Genomic DNA, 21048 nt, shown 5'->3' with positions numbered 1-21048 from the left:
TTTCCACAGCAGACCATGGAAAATCATGAAGCAAAACAGTACTTTATTAACTCTGACCGTTTGTTTATTTTTTTTGTCTTTGCTATAACAATCCATTGTTAAAATGTTTTAGTGAATGTGTAGAAAGTGGTCAGCTGGCTCAGCCTCCATTTCCTGTAAAACCTCCTATGTTTTCTCCCTGTGAGGTTTGGGACGTCTGCGCCTGCAGATGTTCTGTGAAAAACAAAGTTTAATCATCAATCTGTTTTAAAAATTCTGAAGTTTAACTAAGAATTACAGTCCTAAAGCTTTTAAGTATGTAACTTAAAAAATATATTTTTTACATATTTGTTGAAACTGTCAGTACGGTATGAGAAATAAACTGGAAAAACAAAAACAAATCAAGCTCCTTGCTCCCAGTGCTAACTAGAAACACCCAATCAAATCTAGGAGGCGGGTCTTGGTACTGTCAATCACCCCACCCCTTGCTTTCTGCTACGCTGCAGCTAGCATAGCCTACTGCGAATGCTAGGCTAGTTAGCATGGCCACCGATGATGGAAAAACTGTTTTCTACCCTTAGCACATTTAGCAGCAAACACATGAGCATGATTGGAAATGCTAAGTCCCTATTGGCCCTGATTGGTTGTGTTTGGTCGGGGAGTGGTGCATTTTTTCAGACAGCAGTAGAAGCTCGGAGCAGGCGGAGGAGATCGATCTTTTCACAGATTATCTGTGGTATAAACTGTCATGACATGGCAACAATTTTAACAAATATGTAAACATTTTCTACAACAGTTACATACTGCAGCTTTAAACAAACATGTCATAATGCAGAGGCATGAATATATCAAGAAAATAGAATGGTAAATATGCTAGACCATTGACCTGCAGCATTTATACTCCTATGCAGGTGCAGTTCTAGACATCCCACTGAATTCTGCTCATAATCAGACTCAAACTTTCCAAGTAACTTTGAAACTAACCTGAAACAACAACTTCTAAAACATCAGGAGATATGATAGAAACAAAACCACATTTGAAAAAGCTCTTTTGTCTTAACATAGTAAAAATCATTTGAAGACAAGACATAAGTTGCAAATATAGACCTTAAATTCAAAAACGCTTTATTGACCCCAAAGATAAATTGAACATTGTTGTAACTCATGTTAATTCAAATTCTTTAAAGAAACAAGTGTGTAAGGCTGACCCGCATGGTTTCCTCCAGCGTGGTGTATCTGTAGTTGGGGGGTTCCAGGCTTTGCATCAAGCAGGCATGGAGGTGTTCACTGCACTCCATGAACTGCTTGGTCATGGCCAGCTGCTGCTTCAGCATTTCATTCAGAGCAAATCCAGCTGGGTCCAACATGCACACAGCTGATGGAGTGAAAAAGAAATCTGGTCAGTACGGCTTCTGCAGAACTCATGACGTTAAATATAGGGGTGCACCGATAAATCCGACCTGATTTTTCTTAGTTTTGTGAAACCAATGATTCACTGGTGTTATCTACCTACACAGGACTGAAAATCAGCCACCGTCCCGTTCTGCTCAGCCCAGAGAGAGGGCTGACTGACGGAGCTGACCACCGGGTCACTTCTGCACGTGCGTGGTTAACAATAGTCACCCTACTGTTGCCAACTTTCACTCTAATTTTTCACATAAAAAAACTGTATAAGCCAAAATTGGAATCTGCAGGTTAGATCTGTGATCAGCCAGAAAACAGTGCACCCCTACTTCAATATTTTGACTGGCTTTATAGCAAAATCCCTGATGATTATAGTGCTTGTAGAGTACATATATAGTGATATATCAGTCCCTCCAGGATGTTGAGATCACAACTATTAATGCAAATTCACTCATTTGTAAATTTTGGACAGACTTAGAATTTTCACGAGTCATTGGAAGTTTTCTGCAAATCTGACCAATTACTGCAACTCGGCTGAGTTTTAACCAATCGCCGTTGCCCCATTCTAATTTAACTTCCTGTTTTACTACAGCCCTTGAAAGCCAAATGTACAAGATACTTGAAGCTTGGTTGATGCTAAATGTTAACGTTTTTGGCTGTTTGGCTGCTGTAAAATCCATATTAAGATGTTCCGTAGGATTTGCTTTTACTGTGTAAACAATTCATGTGAATAGGAGTTAACAATTTGGAATTCTTCTTTTGCACTATGAGAACTCATCAGAATATGATTTTATTGGGATTTTGGGTTCTACTTCAAGATGGTACTTAAAAATATTATTGGCACTTTACATATTAAGTATATTAAAATCCTGTCTTTTTTTGGGAAGGTTATGTGCAGCAATTTCACCTTTTTTAAGATCATGTTATGTAAAAAAAAAAAAAAAAAAGCTTAAAAAAATGCAACTTTGACCACAACTTATGAAATTTATTTTTTCTTTTTTCAAAAATGGAAATAATAGCGGCCAAAATGTGAGAAGATCATACATGAATAATATGTATTTTAGGTTTTTACCTTAAATATGACCTATTCTTAGTCTGCATAGCGCCACAGTGGATCGCATAATAAAGTAGATAGAGCTACAACAAAGTACATGAATAGAATATAAGAGCATTCTATATTTATATATGAAACAAGAAGAGCAGGAATCTGAAAGCTGGATGCTGCAATAACTAAAAGCAGTCCCTTATGAAGCAATCTGCAAACGCAGAATTCCACCCATAGATGGCGATGCAGCACATCTTTATCTTCAGAAAGACAATCAGCCAGCTGAGATGAACTAGATTTCCCCCCATCTTTTTCAAAACCGATCATCTCTGTGTTAGTGATGATTTCAAAAGATCTAGTTGAACCTCACAGGAAGAGAAATCTCTGTGGTTTGTGATCCCCGCCCCTACCCAACAACCATAAGCTCCCTTTAATTCAGCACCTAAGGTGAGGTTGTGCATCTCAATCTGGCCCGGGGCCAGTGGACGTACCTTCTAACCTGTCTGCACTGAAGGCATGGGGGGCCACATGTGTGGGCCCCATGTAGATCCTGCCAACCATGGGGTCCAGGGGAGCCGTACCTACAGAACAAAGAGAGCCCAGAGTCAGACAAAGCTTCATGAACATGATCAGTCTGACAAATATCAATGAGAACGCAGACTGACCTGCTGACCAGGAGTAACCTGGTGGATCAGGCCACGTCTGTGCCGCTGCGTCTTTGAAACTCCTCCTGACTGAAGCATGCCTTCCTGAATGCTGAGAGAAGCTCTGTCTGCTTCTGCTGAACAATTCTGATCTCACACTGGAGAAAGTACTGGAATAATCATCTTCCGTCTTCCTGAGAGACTCAACTGTCCTGGAAACCGCCTGCGTGACCTTTGATCTGACCTCTGATCTGACCTCTGCTTCCTCATCATCACCTTCTCCCAGGTACTCTGAAATCTGCCTGGCGCTAGAATCAGTGTCAAAGTCGCTGTGATAGTCCACTGCCGCCTCTTCCTCCTCCTCCCCCTCCCATGGTGACAGCCGGCATTTACTTTGGGATCCAGGGACAGCGTCGGCCATTTTGTTTTGATTCTGCATTGGCACCAAGACCAAATCAGTAAAATGAGTCTTTTGGTAATTTGATTTCATTAAGTTGACATTATTACGCTTATTTTCCATCACATGTTTTGTTCCCACCTGTTTTCCTGGCGTTTGAGAGGGAGTCAGCTCATCGAGAGTCATCACATTGACCCTGATCTCTGCAGAAAAGGAACAGAAAATAGTTTTCTCTTAATAAATGAGGCCACAGATGTTGATGCATGCTGATGTCTCAGATGGATGTAGCATCTTTGCAGTTTCAGCAGCTCTGTTTTGAGAGCTTAGTTTCTTGCAAAAGTATTCACACCCCTTAAACCTTTCACATTTTGTCATGTTCCAACCAACTTTAATGTATCTCTAGAGGGATGTTATGTGATAGACAAAAATCTGAAATCTATGTTGTGGGATTTGAATTCAGTCTATGCTATTGGAAGAATAGCATAGACAGCTATGCTTGTATTGGATACCATAAGTCCACATTTTACTTTCTCTTCTCTGTTCCCAACATTCAGTGATCTGATCTGAGGACAGTTCAACCACAGTACTGGTATTACTGCCATGTTCTTCAGCTGAACAGAAACAAAACTGAAGTTATTATCTTTGGACTTAAAGAGGAACGATGCACACAGCTTCAGCTATTACAGGTGGAAACTAATGATTAGAGTGAAATCTGGGTGTAGTGATGAACTCTGACCTGAAACTTCAAAGATACATAAGGGCAGTTATAAAGTCGGCCTTCTATCACCTGAAGAACATTTCCAGGATTAAAGGACTAATGACTCAGCAAAATCTAGAGAAAGTCATCCATGAGTTTATCTTTAGTCTCATTGATTACTGCAACAGTGTCATCACAGGTTGGCCTAAAAAAAATCAATCCTCCAGCTGCATCTGATCCAGAACACTGCTGCTGGAGTTCTGACCAAAACCAGGAAGATAGAGTACATCACTTAGTTCTACAGTTCCTGTAGCTCAGAGAATGGACTTTAAAAAAATGTTATTTTATAAATCACTGAACGGCTTAGCACCACAATACATTAAGCATGTATTGTGGTCTGGTCTGCATTCCCAGGACCAGAACCAAACATGGAGAAACAGCATTGAGCATCTATGCTCCACAAATCTGGAACAAGCTTCCAGAAAACTGAAAAACAGGAAAAAAAAAAGAGTTCCTTCAAATCAGAGCTGAAAACTCACCTGTTTAGGATAACTGGAACATCATAACTTCTGTTTTTCAACTTATGTCTTATTTGTCGTTGTTATCATGAACTGCCTTGTTGCTGAAATGTGCTGCACTAATAAACTTGCCTGACCTTCTTGAAGATTTAACTTTTTATTGTTTATTTATATAACTTAAATTTCTCAGCATTGTCAAACTGATTAAATAATCCTATTGATCATAAATGGTATTTTGGCCAACAATTGTTGCATCCGAAACAATCCTTTTCAAAAATAAAATGTTACACACTCTCACTGTGAAAACAATATAATCATGATATTTTGTATAGACTTAATTCAGCCCCATTTTACTCTCCATCCATGCATTTTCTGTACACCCTTGTCCCTAGTGGGGTCTGGAGGGGTGCTGGTGCCTATCTCCAGCTAACGTTCTAGGCGAGAGGCGAGGTACATCCTGGACAGGTCACCAGTCTGTTGGAATCCCTTTACTCTGATACTCCTAAATAAAATCCAGTCCAATCACTTGAGCTCAGAAGTCTAAATAATTAATAGGGTTTGTTTAATTTTGAGAACAAATCCAGCTGTTCTAGAGCAAAACTTCCCCAAAACACTAATAATCCACCAGGCACAGTGTGTTTGTTCTGCAGAGGAAAAATGGACGTACCTCCTGGGCCTTCTAGGATGCATGAGAGGAAGAGGGACAAGAACAATGTTAAAGCCTACTGATCTCTGATCTTCTCTGCTTTCAGTCAAACTAAGGGGTAAAGCTGTTCTCCTCCCCTGATGGGCCCCTCTCACCTTCTGAAGAAGCTGAACTCATGTGACTGTGTAGATGCTCAGATCCCGGCCCCACAGGGAACAGCTCCTCCAGAGAAAGGACTTCCACACGGCTTGACGAGGATGAGTGGCTGCGTCGCGGATCCTCTGCCTTCTGAGAGGAGCCCTGCCTCTCTGGGGTGGTGGAGGGGCAACGGGGTGAAGAGGGCGACGGGGACAGCACCGAGGGACTGAACTGGGCCCGGGCCTGACCGGTGAATCGGAACGGAGAGCTGTGACAGGAAGGAGAGGGCGGTGAAGGATGGGCAGCAGTTGGCCTTTCACCCTCCTCACCGGGACTGCTGAGTGTCTGCATGAGAGGAAAGAACAGCCAGGCTTTTAAATCCACTCAGGGTTTCAGAGCAGTACAGCTTCACGAAAATCCCCTGATGGATTCAGTGAAACAATCCAGGTAAAAAAAATTTAAAATCCAATATTTTTGGTTTAAAAATCACTAGTTTTAACATTTTACCATCTAAAAAAAACCCCCACCTATCTCCAAAAATGTGTAATTTTCACTGTCTCTGTTGTGACTGTATGAGTCTGCGACATTACTGTGGAGGACGTCCACAGCAGTTCTCTTTCTCTTTCTGTTGATGCTTCAGGTAACTGAGGTTAGTGGCCCCCCGTTCAGGTGGCGGCGTCTCCAGGTCCCCCTCCACTGATTCAGTAAGGTTGGAGTCCAGACCTCGGCCGGCTTATTCAGCAATCCCATCCATCTGTTTTATCCTGTTCCCATGGAAGTTTGCTGCTGTGCTCAGCATCAGACTTTTATCATTTCACAGACTGACCCTGTGGTAAACCCATTGAGTCATTCACTCCTGGAAAAGTTTTCCTTTGTATATATATATCTAAAAACAAATTCATTGAAGAATAGCTGACTTCAAAGTCTTTGGAAACAGCTAAATAATAAAGCTTAATTAATCAAATAAATTGTTACATTTTGATCCAAATGATCACAAAAGCAAATAAACAAGTATCTTTCCATTATTATTATTAGTTTGGCATGTTCCACACCAAGACTGAGTAGTGGGAAGAGGATCTGTTTAATATTTACATAAAAATCTACATTTGAATAAATACTACATTAGACAAGAACGTCTCAGAGAACATGTAATGCTTAATGCAATTTGCTGTTTTTTAAGTGAAACACACCAATTTTTTTCAGTAAGCAATCGTTTAGAATATTTCTAATATTGACCAAAATGATCATAATTTTTTTTCCATAAGAGAGCAGCCGTATGGAGGGCCAAGGGGGACAAAATGATCAAATAACTACATCCTTAAATGATTATTTAAATCTACCAAGAAATAAACAAATTTGTTTTCAAAAATGGCTAAATCATTTAATAAACATGTAATTTATTAAATATGTCACTAAATCATTAAAATGCAAACTTATAATAGCCAATGTAGGTAATTTATTAAATATAAAATTAAATATTTCATGATTCCTGTTGCATGAAAAAAATGCAGAATCACCACGAAATAATATTCCGTCAAATCGTCCAATAAAGTCAAGAGCCGGGGCTGTGGGCGGGGCTAACACTGACCTGTGCAAACAGTCACATATTTAAAGTGGAATTTCTTGTTTGACCATAAACAAATGAAGACAGATTTTTTCCAGAGGGTTTTATAGTTGAACTATCTCAAAGAGAATAAATTAGACAGAGTGAAAGCAAACCTACCCTGTGTGGTCTTTTCACAGATGAAGATCTCCCGGGTCCGGACATGCTGATCGATTCTACTGAGTCTCCAAGCAGCTTCCTCATGTCTTCTTCATCACTTTCCAGACTCACACCGCTCATTGGTCTCCTTGGCTTCCTCTCCAACCCTCCAGAATGTTCAACAGCATTCCCGGCTTGTGATCTGAACCCGACGCCAGCAGCAGCATGTTTTGCTGCCTCGGCGGGAGCAGAGATGCTCTGGTTTTTCTTTTTGAGGAAACAGTTCTCCCTCTGGCTCTGGTCAGTGTCGAACTGCGCTGACAGCGCCGCAGAAGCCTCCCTGATATGGACGGCTGCAGCTGGCGACATTTCCACATCCGAGGCTTGACTGAGGACAGCTGCTGAGGCCTTCTTAGCCTGTTCTAGCTCCTGCTTGCGGCTCCGGACACGACTCTCGATTTCAGCTAGCCTACGCAAGGCTGGAGCCTGAGAGCCATGCTGGGAGGATGACACACATCTGACCAAAGAAACCAGAAAATAGATCAATTGACAATCTATTTAGACCTACTTCTTGTATAGTAACAGGAGTTCACCTTGGTTGCACCACAGCCTGTGCTCGGTTCCTGCTGACCGGCGAGTGGCTGCTGTTAGCTGGTTTTGGAGCCTTCTTTAGGAACCTGCTCCCTTCTCCCAGTGAACTCTGAGGCCTGAGATCCTAAAGCAAAAGAATCAAACCTAAGAGGTAAATTTATACACCTCTTCTCAAGGGGAACCAAAAATGTCTCTTTATATTTCCCATGACATTCAACCATATTTAATGATGACACCACTATAACTTACCTGGGTTGAATCTCCCTTTCTCTCAAGGTTTTCTTGTGTATTAGCAAGTGTGGTAGATGCAGCACCCTGTTCAGAAGCAGAGGTCTCTGAGGCGAGGTCACTCAGGTCAGAGAACAAGTTGTGGCTGTTTGGAGGAACAGGTCCAGTTCTGAAGGAGGCTCCCTAAACACAAGGAGAAATGCAACAAATTCGTTTGTGTACTAATCTCTGGCAAAAAGCACGTTTACAACACAGCGGTAGAATGAAATATTTACATTTCTGTTTCATTTTTACTATCATAAATAAAATATTAACATTTTACAGTTAGCATGACCAGCTAGATCAGTGGATTGACAAGATGACCTTCAATTAATAGCACTAGCTTCCAGTTTCTGCCCATTTAAAAAAGTTCAGTCAGTTGAAAATGGCATCAGCTGATTCCAAGCAGTTCTCCTGCTAACAATAGAGTTGAACAAGAACTCTGACTGTACTGGTTTTATTATTTTCCATGTCATAAAAACTCACCATTTTCTAACAGTAACCCAGATGAGCACTGTTCCCAACTTTGCGACTTTGTTGGCATATTTAGTCACATTTCTTTTTCTTTCTTTCTTTCATAAAAGTGAACAGTGACTTTTTTTCTGTTATTGGTGACAGCATGTCACCAAAGTCTTCACTTTGGAAAGTAAATTTAAACACCTGACCTGATCCCACTAGTCGTTCAACCTTCAGCTCCTGCTGATACCTTCCACACAGAACAATCTACAGATATTAATCCAAGACCTTGAGACCTAATACTTTTTTTTCGTGTGGTATTGTTTCTTAAGTTCCCTTAGATATGTCTAAAGTGAAGTAGCCATGATGATATTCAGACAGAAGCAAAAAAATTATTCATGGATTATACAAAGGATATGTTTACAAATAATTATTAGTGTGACTGCATAATTCACAATCCATATCTTTCTAATATGAAAATCTATATTCTTTTCTACGCGCCATGATTTCGATGAAAACACATTTTCAAAACGTTCCGGACTGAGTGCCCACCTGTGTTTTGGTGGGTGAGTCCTGTGTGGAGCCTCCTCCGTCTCCTGTGCTGCTCCTCTTGGCTGACAGCAGCGCCTCAGCCCGGTTCAGAGCCGAACTCCGACCGCTTACCTTCCACATGTTTCAGCTGGTTCTCATGAGCTGTCCGTTACGTAGTCAGTCGTTTTCCCCCTTACATTTTCCTCTCCTTTGGTTTTTACCACACAGGAGAAACATTCTAAGCTAGCTTGGAGCTAAACCGATAGCAGCTAGTTTTAGCTGCATATTGCGCTTTCTTTGGATTCATTCGGAAATCTCCTAACCTCTGAACAATTCATCATCTACAGAATAACACAATATATCCTGTTTCATCTTGTTTTAACTATTCACTCTCTCATACCAGCAGACTGGCGTCCCTTGTTTCCATGGAAGAGCTTCTGTTCTTCTTCTTGATATCGAACGTAGGACGAAATCAGATTTGTATCGCCACCTACAGTTTGAACGTGTTAATGCATGAATCAGCTAGTCTTTCATGCATCTCCTTTTAGAATGATCATTTCAACGTTCAAAAGGAAAATTATGAGATTCAAAGCCATATTTATGAGATAAAAAGCCATAATGTTGAGATCCAATGTTCAACATAAAAAGAGGCCTTGCTTTGGATCTTTACAGTCCTCCCATGTCCATCAAGGGAAATCCTGTCCACTTCTGCAATCCGGTCATGACAATGTTAGCCTGGTTAAAAACCACCCCTTGTTCTGCGCTTTGCTTCATACAGAGGGTCTGAACCCTCAGCTAATGAGAAACAGTTGCTTGCTGGAGGCAATTCTAAGTTTTGATATAAAGAAAAATGTCACATTTTTTACAGAGAAGACAAAATGTCTTCTCGAATGAAACCTGCAAATATGCCAAATCAAGACTAAAAACATGCAGTCACAGCCTAGTCATAAAAATGATGTTTGTATGATTACTGCCATTCTGTTGTGGAAATCATATGCAAATATATTTGCATTGTATTATTGTTTCCACAACAGAATGGTGGTAAGAAAAAGTCCTAGAATTGAGTTTTTATTTTTCTACTTGCTTTTTCTTATCACTTTAGGGCAAGGTTATCAGTTCAACTGTGAAAATCTAAGTAGCAATGGGTATTAGGCCCCTAAGTACCTTAAAATCAGTGAGGTAAGCTCACCTTGTGATTTTTTTTTGTCACAAAACAATGTATTTGGGTTGGCCAGGAAATTCTGCTATTGCTCTGATTATGTGTGTCCAGATCTGGGTGAGGGATAAACAAAATAATCCAATGCTTAGGGCCTGGCCATGCTGCCAGGCCAGATGCAGGGTTGGGTTGTTGAATCAGAAGGCTGTGGGTGGCTTAGTCTTTTTGACGCACTCAGAGTTTAACACTCACAGGATGTAAGCTGTTAAAATTCCAGATCAGAATATTAATTAAAAGTCCACTATGCATTAGTCTACTTTATCTTGCTAGTTATGTTTTTTAGTCATTCCCATCTCTGCAGCTTCTTCGTTTCAAGAGGGGATGACACACACACACGCACACACGCACCCACACACACACAAACACACTCATGCCATTCATTTTTCCATCACATGCATGTGCAACCACTGAAATAGACATGAAAAGCTTTTTTGTTTTTTCCATAATCATTTGGAAAAGTGTTTGAGGAACCGCTTGTCCATAGTTTGCTTATGAAGGACAGGAAGAGACAAGCAGTGGTTAAAAGGATGTGGGTACTTAATGTGCTCTCAGCAAGTCAGAAATTTGGAGAGTTTGAACTCATCCAAAACCTGCACCTGAGCTCTGGCTGCTTCCAGCTCTACCTCCAACTCAGCATAATCTGCTGAGGACTGAAACTAACTTCAGGCAGTCCATTAATCCAAAATAGTAAAAAAAAAAAAAAAACCTCATCCGCTTCTGTATTAGACAGAATTTGGTATAGACAGTTTTCAGTCAGTTTTTTTCTTTACTTTTTCATGGCAAACATTTATCAAAGATTCAGAAACATTCCATAAAAATTTTTATCTATATCAACATTATAGCATCATGAAGTTGGTGCAGATTTGTAGCCTTAACATTTTATGATGCCAATCTTGAATTTCACCACATTTCAAAGAGGCTTTGTTCGATAAAGATCTGGTGATTGTGGAAGCCGTGTAGTTGCCTTATTCAGCTTTCAGAACATGGGCACACAAAATGGTCAAATAATTTGCAACCACACTAAGGTAGACTGATTGAAATCCAGTTGACACTAAGTGACTGAGCATAACAAGAAAATGTGGCAACGGTTTAGGAAGTTTGGATTGCTGGCTCAAACTCTCGCTCCATCTGTCTTAGTCATTGTGTCCTTGGGCAAGGCACTTCACCTGCCTTACCTACTGCTGGTGGTCAGAGGGCCTGGTAGAGCCGGCACATTGCAGCTTCACTTCTGTCAGACCACCTCCAGGCAACTGTCGCTATAATGTAGTGTGTGAATGTGTGTGTGAACTGGTGAATGACTGAATGTAGTGTGAAGCGCTTTGGGGTCCTCTGGATTTGATAAAGTGCTATCAAATCCAAGCCCAGGCCATTAACCAACTCCCGACTCGCAAAGCACACACACACACCTTGGGAGAGGCTGATTATACAATGAAAAACTGTAAAAGAGAAATAAAACTACCTGTTCAGGCCTCGGCCATTAGCTCTGAAAAGCAGCAGGAAGAACGTATAGTTGTGAATAAAATTAAAAGCTTGATTTCTGGAAAACAAAATAAAAAAGGTTTTTATATCTTCCACTCTTTAGTGGAAGAGTTTGGTTCAATAGTGCAAACATCCAAGAAAGTCACATAACACTGCACTGAAGGTGCATTCACACCAGCCCATATTTGGGCCCCTTTAATTGTACTCTGCTTTTCTTGCCTAGGAAGTCCAGTTTTTTGGTGAGGTGTGAATGTGTAATCAAACTCTGAGGTGAACGAAAAAAAACAAGTCCACCTAAAAACCTAGTTTTGTTTAAGTGAAACCTGGTGAGGTTCTAATGCAGAACAGCAAGCGGACTGGAGACCACTCCAAAAGCTGGCAGTAGACAATAGTGCAGGGCATTCTGGGTAAACAGAACCAAACAAGTCACATGTATCTGGCGCTTAGAAAGAGAAATGTGGTCTAGAAATTCTAGAAACGCAAAAATTTGAAGTCACTCCATTTGTTTGCATTTTGTGAAGAAGGAAGTTGTGCTCAGTGTCTTCTGCAGAGGTTCTTGTGTTATTTCCTTCAGTGGTTCTTGGTGCAGTGCCACCCACAGGTGATGGGGGGAAACAAATTTTTCAAAGGATTTGAATCATTTGACACAGTGAAAGCCAACCACACCAGCTGAAAATGTAACGAATGTAATTTTGGTTCCCAACTGCATTGAGTCTATTGGACTATCGGGGGTGAAAACACCCTTAAATGCGTCGCTTAGCAATGACTGGATGGAACTGATGAGTTGCTTCAGAATCAAAGCTCTGTGGAGCCCAATTTTACAGCTCAAAATGATAAAACAGATGATGAATTTCAAGTAACTGAATTCTCAAGCAATGAAGTTTGTGTCCTCAGAGAAAATGAAGGATCTGAAAGGTGATATAAGCCTGAGTGACAATGTGTCAAACATGGACAGAAGTAGTTGAACAAAGATTAAGAAAACCAAAGGAACAACTCAAACTAAAGGAGGAGGTTGAAGCTCATGTGGACAAAGTAGATGTAATACAAAAAAAATCCAATACGAAAAAATCTTCAGATGTGGAGTTCAGGCTTGTCTCCTGTTGATACAAAATCATTTGTTCCATAACAATGAAACTGAGAGATATGGAAAAGGAAATGTTCTGATCCAGCTGCAAGGCCAAAAGAACATCCAGCATCTTAACAGTTACATTGTATGGCTGTAACTAATAAACATCATGTCATCAATGTACCAAGAGAAAACACAACAAAAGAAGAAAATGTTCAAAATATGAATCACAGCACATAAACCTTAGGACAGCTATATCTATATTGAAGTTGCAGCATCATCAGACGGGGATTTCTTCAGAAATGTTCAGTAAGAAAGAATCGATCTTTGTACATTTTACATTTAGATATCAATTTCAAGAGCTTTCAGATAATGAGACAAACCTCATTGGATCAGAGCAACAGCAACAGTTAAGAAAATCTCTCTTTCCCACCTGGAAACTTCTAGCATGTGTACGCTCAACGGCAACAGAAACAAGTTCAGCACATGTCTGACTTGTTCTGGAAGACATGGGTTAATGGATATTTACCTCAGTTGTTTTAGAGTAAAACACATTGCGTTTTAGAGCGCCCTCATACATAGCGCTCCATGATGAGCGCTATGAGGGCGCTCATCATGGACGTCCTCATAGCGCCTCGCAATTCTGGCTGAATGGGAAGAGTTTCGGAAGCTTTCCCAGACAGATGAGGTATTTTGATCAGGTACATCAAACAAAGAACAGCAGCCTGGATTGTTTATACCTAAACTCTGTCTGCTTCAAGGCTGAAGATGGATGATTCCCATTCCCATCGAATCATAAACTTACATCACCAAACTGAACTCTGAGTTAATCCTGACCAAACTCTGAACAAAAGAGATCATGTGGAAAACAATTTGAGTCTTAACAAGCTCAACCTCCTAAGAATGTAATAATCATGGTGAGTCTACTCCCATTGTTATCCTGGTAGCAGTCAGGCTGTGAAATGATTAATGAAAAGCAAAGCTATGCATCTGTGACATCAAGCTATAGGAAAGAAAAACATCACATTGAAAAGCGCTGTTTTTTGTTGTTGTTGTTTTTTTAAAAGAAAGAAGCTTTTAATTAACTAAAGAATGTTCCACTTATTTATAAAGCATGTCACAGCACAAAAACATCTCTGAGAAGTTTAGATAGCATTCTTTGAATCTTAAATGATAGCATATTGTCATGACTTGGACAGTGGTTAACGTTCGAGTACATTGCTCTGAATTGGACTGAATCATATCTGACAGAAGTTTATCGTTGCAGTTTGGGAGAATGTTTTTCCTCAGCAGCTCACCTCATGCCCTCAGTCATTCCTCATGTACAGGCTGATCTTGGGTCAGTCCTCAGGAAATAAATGTAACTTCCCATTGTTATGCAGGTAATTTTTGCAACTAATATTTTGTGATGTCTCACAAATTTCAGGATTTTGATTAATAAAATGGATCTCACCCATCTGAAAAATCTGTCTGGAAGGTAATTTTTTTTCTAATCATGAAACTAACTTATTCCATTAAAATGGTACAAAACAGATTGTGTACGTTCATCAAAAACAGTAAAGTTAACACCAGCTACATCTCCATTACAAATGTGAGCAGGTCTTTGTCTATACTCTGCTGATGTTGAAAAAAAATGCAATTTTGCAATTGCGGTGTTTCCATTAAACAAGAAAGCAAAATTCAAATCACAAGTGAATAAACTTGTTAACATGATAAGTCATTCAAAATCCTGGCAGCGATGGATGTAAACAACTACATGAGCTTCATCATTCAGAGGAGACGCTGGAAACTCGGATCAAACAGCCACAGCTGGAGTTTGGAACGTTTAGCAAAATGAAAAACAGAAATAGATTATTTCTCACCACCTTGTTTAAACAGACAAGAATAACTCTTCCTACCGGTGCTGTCAAGGATATGAGCTGCTGGCTGGAGCTGCTCACTACTCCAAAGTCTTAGACATGTTGACAATAAAAAGGAAGAAAAAGGTGCATCAAGAGTTTACACATCAATGACTTTTATTAATCAAGGGGTAAAAATGTGTTATTTTAAAATCTTTCTGAATGTCCTTGTAACAAAAAAAGGTTAAGTTTTAGTACAAAACAGGTTGTGAAAAAACGGCTTTGCACTTTGAGAAGCATTGATGCAGAGAACAATCAGTGCATTAATGAATGTTGGTCCAGGTTTCTCCATTAAATTCAAAACACACACAGCGCTGCAGCTGGTTACAGTTTCTATCTGGTAGAAAAACCACATGAGCTCAATCTTGGCTTTTTAGGATTCCAATAGAGCAGGAACAAAGCATCTGGATGCCTCCTGGAAGTCTTAAGTGAAAGAGATTTAGGTGTTTTGTTAAAGAGTTATGATACTGTGTTTTTTTTCGGGGGGGGGGGGGGGGGTTGCAGTAATGCAGAAAAAGCCCAGCTGATTTTTTAATCCACCTATTTCCCCCGTCACATATGGCCACATGGTGTAGATCATGACTGCAAAAGCAACATGTGAAGTGGATGAAGTGAGAATCCTCAGTATGCTGGCTCAGATCAGTCACGGCTGAGGAACTGTGCCATCTGGGGGGAGCTGGGAGGAGACCCCCGGGGTCAGACCCACAACAGGCTGGAGAGGCACTACATCCCTTCTGGCCTGGGAGACACTGCTGGACTCCAGTGTTTGCTCTGTCTCACTCACTGTGTCTTCAAAAAAAATGTTTTGAGCAAATAATTATAGCAATAAATGAAAGTGGTTACAGTTGCTGGATAAACTCAGTTTAAAATTCAAATGCAAGAATCGCATCACACAGATCAATATGAAGAATATAAAGGTTGTGCAAAAATTAACATCTATTTACACAGAAAGATAAGAAATAAAAAGTGCTTTCATCACAGACCAGCTTATTGTCATGACAGAACCACTGCAGTTGAGAATGGAGCTAAAAATATACAGTCATTGACACGTGATAAGTTACATGACAATTAGACCATAGCCCTGACTAAGAGAAAGATTTGTCTGCTGCTACACAAAGGAGCAGCTGCCAGAAACCTTATTGAGACACAAGGACTGTAATTCCAAAAATAAGTTGTTTTCTAAAGACCTTTGAACTTAGAAAAAACATGCTGGTAAGAACTGATAACTTCCCCTGCAATGTTTAGTTATGTTGATCCTGCAAGTTTCAAGTGAGGCCAGTATCAGCATTAAATCTTAGCATAAAAGTCACAGAGCTCTAAGTTGATTATGATTATGATAATGTGTTTTATTATCCATATCCAGCTAAGTCTTTAAAATCAGAGGAATCATTTCTTGAGCTGTGCGTACGGTTGTGGTCCGTCTACTGACCGGTTCTCTGCTCTACCAGAACAAATGGAGATTCTGATACTTTAATGTTGATCCATGAGGTTCCCTCTGGGTTCTGCAGCTTCCTCCCACAGTCCAAAACCATGAATGTTAAGTTAACGCTTAAGCAAATGTGCGTCTGCGTGGTTGTTTTTCCAATTTCAGGTCATAATGCCAGTTTTTAAAATGTTTTCTCTCTGAGGAATGTTGAACGTTTACTGCAGTGATCCTTCATACTGGTATTAGCAGAGAGGAACCAATCCATTTTAAAGAGATTAAGGTATAAATAAAATAAAGTTATTTGTTTGGTGTTATATTTTAATAAACAGCTAAAATAGGTGAAATATGGAAGCATTTCTTTGGAAAAACCTTTTACTTTAAGAGAAATATCTAATCTTAGAAACATAATTGTCCACTTTTGTAAAACACGTCTGCCAGCATCAGCAGCTTGCTTGATAAGCATTGTCATGACAACATGACATGTTGACAAGTCTGTGTATGTACAATGAATCTTTAATAGCACGATGTCTCTGAAGGAGTATTTCCTTTAACTGCTGAATATTTATCTGCCACTCTGCGAGCTTCAATCAGAAACTACAAAAGGAACAGAAATAAACGGGGATTCATTCTTTGAATGCTTAAATGGGACTTTAGAACACAAATGGCTGGAAAAGTGTCAGAAATGTCCAGGCAGCATCCATGACCAAATATCTTATGTGTTTACAATCCTGAGCAGGTTGGAATGTGAATATGAAACTGGATGTCATGTTGAAAAGCTGCGAGCTCATAATCCTGCTAAATTCCATTCAGAATTTTTCTTTTTTAAAGCCATTTTTATTTGACATTTCAGGGGGATTTTGCAAACGTGAATATTTGTATGCTACTCATTTACAGGGGCTCTGACCGCTATTAAAGTGCCAGCTTATTGTGCTGCAAAAAATCAGACCATAAATCAGTCAAAACCCCTTTTTAAAAAAATAAAAAATACAATATTCTGCGCAATTAACCTGAAGAACAAACCAATCTGTTCTAGAGAAAATTAAAAGAAGAAAAAAAGGATTCTGTTGACATAGCTGTGCTGACCCTAAACTAACTTTGTCGAAGCGTCTTTTGATTAGTATTTGTTCACTCTGCCTTACAGATGTTCTGGTCCACATTGTCTCTTGTCCACAGATGATTCATTTGAATCCACTGACTCTTGGCCAGATTTAGCTTTGCACTCTGACCAGGCCATGCCAGTCTTCTGCTTTTTAGCAGAGGCTTAAAGGTTTTAGTCGACGGTCTGATTGGTATTTGGAATGATTCATAACTGCCTTCACCTTGACAAATCCCCAGTTCTATCCAAAGCAAACTTACTTATTCATTTGGCTAAAAGAGGTAGAATAATCTCTAGGAAAAAGGCAGTCAGTCTTGCACTATGCCAGAGATTTTTCTCAAAGTCTGCACTCAGAAGTCAAAGATGGCAACAGAACTGAAGAAATATTTTTGCATCTTTAAAAAGATTATTCATAAAAACAAGAATGGGACCCAGCAGTCAGGGTTATTTATCTGTTTGGAGTATCTTGGTCAGAATTGGGCCAGTCTCCTGGTGAGTCACTCTCAAATATTAAATTGTTTGCATCGTACAGCGCTGATGACTCACAATACCCAAAATGTTGTCTTTCAACAAATGTTGTTTGTGGATTTTAATGCAAAGACAAGTATCAAAGTCTAATTTTGTCTGCCTGTTTTGCCAAGGATGTTACAAATTTTCTTTGAGGACATGATGGATAATCAACACCTGGTTCTGTCAGACTTCTGCTAGAATTACTTTCCAAGCAAAACCTCTCCCTAATTGGAGCTCCTCTTTCCCCTGCGCATGAGAACATCTGTAATAAAGTCTTGAGATGAAGAGGACTAAAAATAAAAAAAGTTAGTTTTTGTCTCTCTGGTGTTACAGTGAAATCTCTTCAACACAAAGAACATAAAGGGCTTCTGGAAAGTACAGAGTGGTGTTCATATTAATATGGGGCTTCAAATGATTTGACTGATTTTTTTTTTTCTAGGCTGAGCATCACAGGATGTTCAAAAACAAGAATTTAGAAAACCAGCCTGAACTTATTGTGGATTTTCTCTAATCCACAAAAGAGCAAAATTACAAACAGAGGCTCCAGTATGATTACATGCATCCTCACACAGATTTTGTTTGATGTTCATTTGAAATCTGCTCCTCCACCACTGAGGTAATACCACCAGCATCTGATCCCTCTGATTGGTGTTCATTATTAAAATAGTTGAATTCCTGCATGGATTCAGCTTTTCAGAATAGTCCAGGCTCAGGGTTTTATGGACTATTCCAGTACTTTAATGGCACAGTTATTGTTTCTTTTTGAGCAGCTTATTGTGCCAGACTTTAACATTCAGAGTCCTGCATCGTCAAGCTTCCTCTGATAATAATGGGTTTGTTAGGCCACATACCCCTCTAAATCTGTTTGTTTGTGTTTCGTCTTTTGTGAGCCACCTAAGGGTTTGGGGTGTTGAGTTTTTTTTCAAATACACACCAATGGAAAGGGAAAGAAAGGGAACATTTAAAAAGGAGGAGATAAGAATAGAGATGAGAAAGAAGGATAAAGAGAATAAGGAAACCTTAGAAATCTGCTTCTACACCTGCAGAAAAAGAGCAAAAACAGAACTGAGAAGCTATAGCAACAAACAACATGTGAATAAGACATCGTGACAGCCTTTACTGCTTACTGCTAAAAATCTCTGGCAGTATACCTGAAGATGTTTCACTGAACTGTTATTTTACAGTTTTTATTGTTTTTAATACTTTTTTAAAAAATATTAGGACCTTCACAGATTGAGAAAAGCAGCAACTTCAAAATAAGAATGATCACAAAATCTTCTTTTGTCTCATGAGATTACTAAACAGAAATCAGTGGGGTTGACCTTTAGTCCTGCATTAAATATGTATGATAGTGACCCTGTGTGGGTTGGAAAAAAATCTACAATCAATTCACACTTTTAAAGTTATTTGTTTTGTTGAACTATTCCACTGGGAGGGGAGATAGTACAGAAAAGTAACTTTTACTAATAACTTTCATGCTTACGAATGTTTAAAAATTGCAGTATTAGAAACTCAAAGCTTTCTATCATTGAGCTGTACCTGCAGCAGAACTTCAGGATGGAAACTGTAATAACCTAACAAGTTCTGTTTCTCCTGAAAAGAAATGAAGCTAGTGGGGAATCCATGAAAGAGTTGAAAGTAAATGATGACAATTTTCAGATCTTTATGAAATTATGCCTAAACTGCAGGACGAAGATGCCATTGTATGTTTTCAGCCCACATTTTATTTCATGGCAGTCTTTACGGAAGAACTTGGGAGTAATCCCACCCAACAAATGCACACATAGATGGTATAAGAATTTTTTTGTTGCTGTTTGTACCTCACAGACAGGGAGGTACAAACACACAGAACAAGGAGTATTCAACTAAAACAAAATTGTACCTGTCTTTTTCTCCCTGTCCCTCTTTTCTCCCTTTCTTACTACAAGGCCATTAAAAAAAGGATTTACTTCACTATGTCAGCAGATGCACTCCCTCACTAACTTGCTGGATGTTTTTCAAGGCCTCCTTCATTATAACTGAACCTTGCAACTTAAAGTTCTTAGTGACTGTCAGCAAGAACTTTCCTACACGTGAGGCCATTTTGATATCATGTGACAATAGCACAAAGTTCTTTTTTAGAGGGAACCTTTGCTAACCCTTATGTAATTCTTTTTCAAGACTATCAGCCGATATTAGTCTTTTTTTTTACGTATCGTATTGGTCAGATGAATAAAACTGGGTCAATGTTAATGGTATTTATTTCCTTCTTGTTACCATTTTCTTCTGGAGACAGGAGGAGGTCGGTCATGTGGTCTCTGTTTGGTCACATGACAGTGATAGTGTCACAAGATTGTGGGAAGTTTAACTGAAGCAGAGAAGCAGGGGTGAAGATAGCAGTGTGGTCGTTTTCCCCAAGGTGTTGAAAGGGAAGTTATCTGCCACATCAGCAATAATAGTAATATTGGCATATACATATGTGTATGACATATTATTACATTATATTATTATATTATGCACTCAGGTCTTCATGATCTAATTCTTCTATGAAGGCATAATAAGCCTCGCCCAGCCCTTAAAATCACCAAGATATCCAATAACTGTTTCAAGTTTCATATAATTAGCTTTAAAAATGACCAATAAATTGTCAGTCTAGAAAAAAAGAAGCAAAACAGAAACACATTTGAATCCCAAGGCGCCTCATGGTTTAAACTGAACTACATCTGAGTTGGTTTAGATCAAACTAACTATGTTCTTTGCAGCTCGTCGTTGAATACAATATAAATGATCTCTGTTTGTATTAGTTAATATCAGCTCCCACCACTATGCTGGATGAAGGCAAATGTACTGAGACATTCTGTTAGTGCCTGTCATTTGAACACCTTTCTGACCTCTTCTGTCTACAATAAAGCACTTACTCTTTTTATGCTGTCATAGCAACAATTGTGCCATGCATTATTGCTATGATGATAAAAGATATCATGTTTTGCTTTGTCGTGCTTGTCTCAGGTTTTAGCTTCCACAGAGGATAAGAACAGCTGAAACTCAGCAGGGATGCAGAAGGCAGAAAGAGGAGTAGAAAGGCTCTTCGATCTGCACAAATCCCACTAAAAAAAACTTTAGAGTAACAAGGCAACAGCAAAAAGTCGCATGTTTCCCCCCCTAACGTGGAACAGAAAAACAAACTGTTTTCTTATACCAATACGGCAAAAAGAACCTGTAGAAGAGGGAAAAAAGATTAAGCAATTTAAGATTTAATGAAAACAACACACAAAAATGTCCTCAGAATGGAAAATACACACATAAAAGCAAGAGGTACAGTAGCGAATATTTAGTACAATAATATGAAACATAAACATTTGT

General features: G+C 39.4%; 1 protein-coding gene across 4 annotated transcripts; it reads right to left on the bottom strand.

The window, feature by feature from the left end:
- Positions 1–46: 46 nt before the first annotated feature.
- On the bottom strand, positions 47–9470 carry c9h19orf44 (chromosome 9 C19orf44 homolog). 4 transcript variants are annotated; one of them, XM_032572881.1, is made up of 11 exons: positions 9037–9470; positions 8011–8172; positions 7764–7885; positions 7192–7687; positions 5486–5813; positions 5352–5363; positions 3611–3672; positions 3094–3505; positions 2920–3009; positions 1188–1354; positions 47–213 (listed from the first exon to the last, which is right to left on the bottom strand). In XM_032572881.1, exons 1-11 carry the CDS (start codon positions 9154–9156, stop codon positions 166–168), a joined length of 2019 nt encoding a protein of 672 aa, XP_032428772.1. In that variant the 5' UTR covers positions 9157–9470; the 3' UTR covers positions 47–165. The 4 variants fall into 4 exon arrangements, with proteins under 4 accessions (XP_032428772.1, XP_032428773.1, XP_032428770.1 ...); XM_032572882.1 differs by having other exon boundaries at positions 5352–5360; XM_032572879.1 differs by having other exon boundaries at positions 3094–3672.
- Between the last annotated feature and the right edge of the window lie 11578 nt (positions 9471–21048).

Source organism: Xiphophorus hellerii, chromosome 9, assembly GCF_003331165.1.
Source record: "Xiphophorus hellerii strain 12219 chromosome 9, Xiphophorus_hellerii-4.1, whole genome shotgun sequence".
Lineage (NCBI taxonomy): Eukaryota > Metazoa > Chordata > Actinopteri > Cyprinodontiformes > Poeciliidae > Xiphophorus > Xiphophorus hellerii.
The sequence above is the reverse complement of the archived record's forward strand: the minus strand, read 5'-3'. Positions and strand labels throughout refer to the sequence as shown.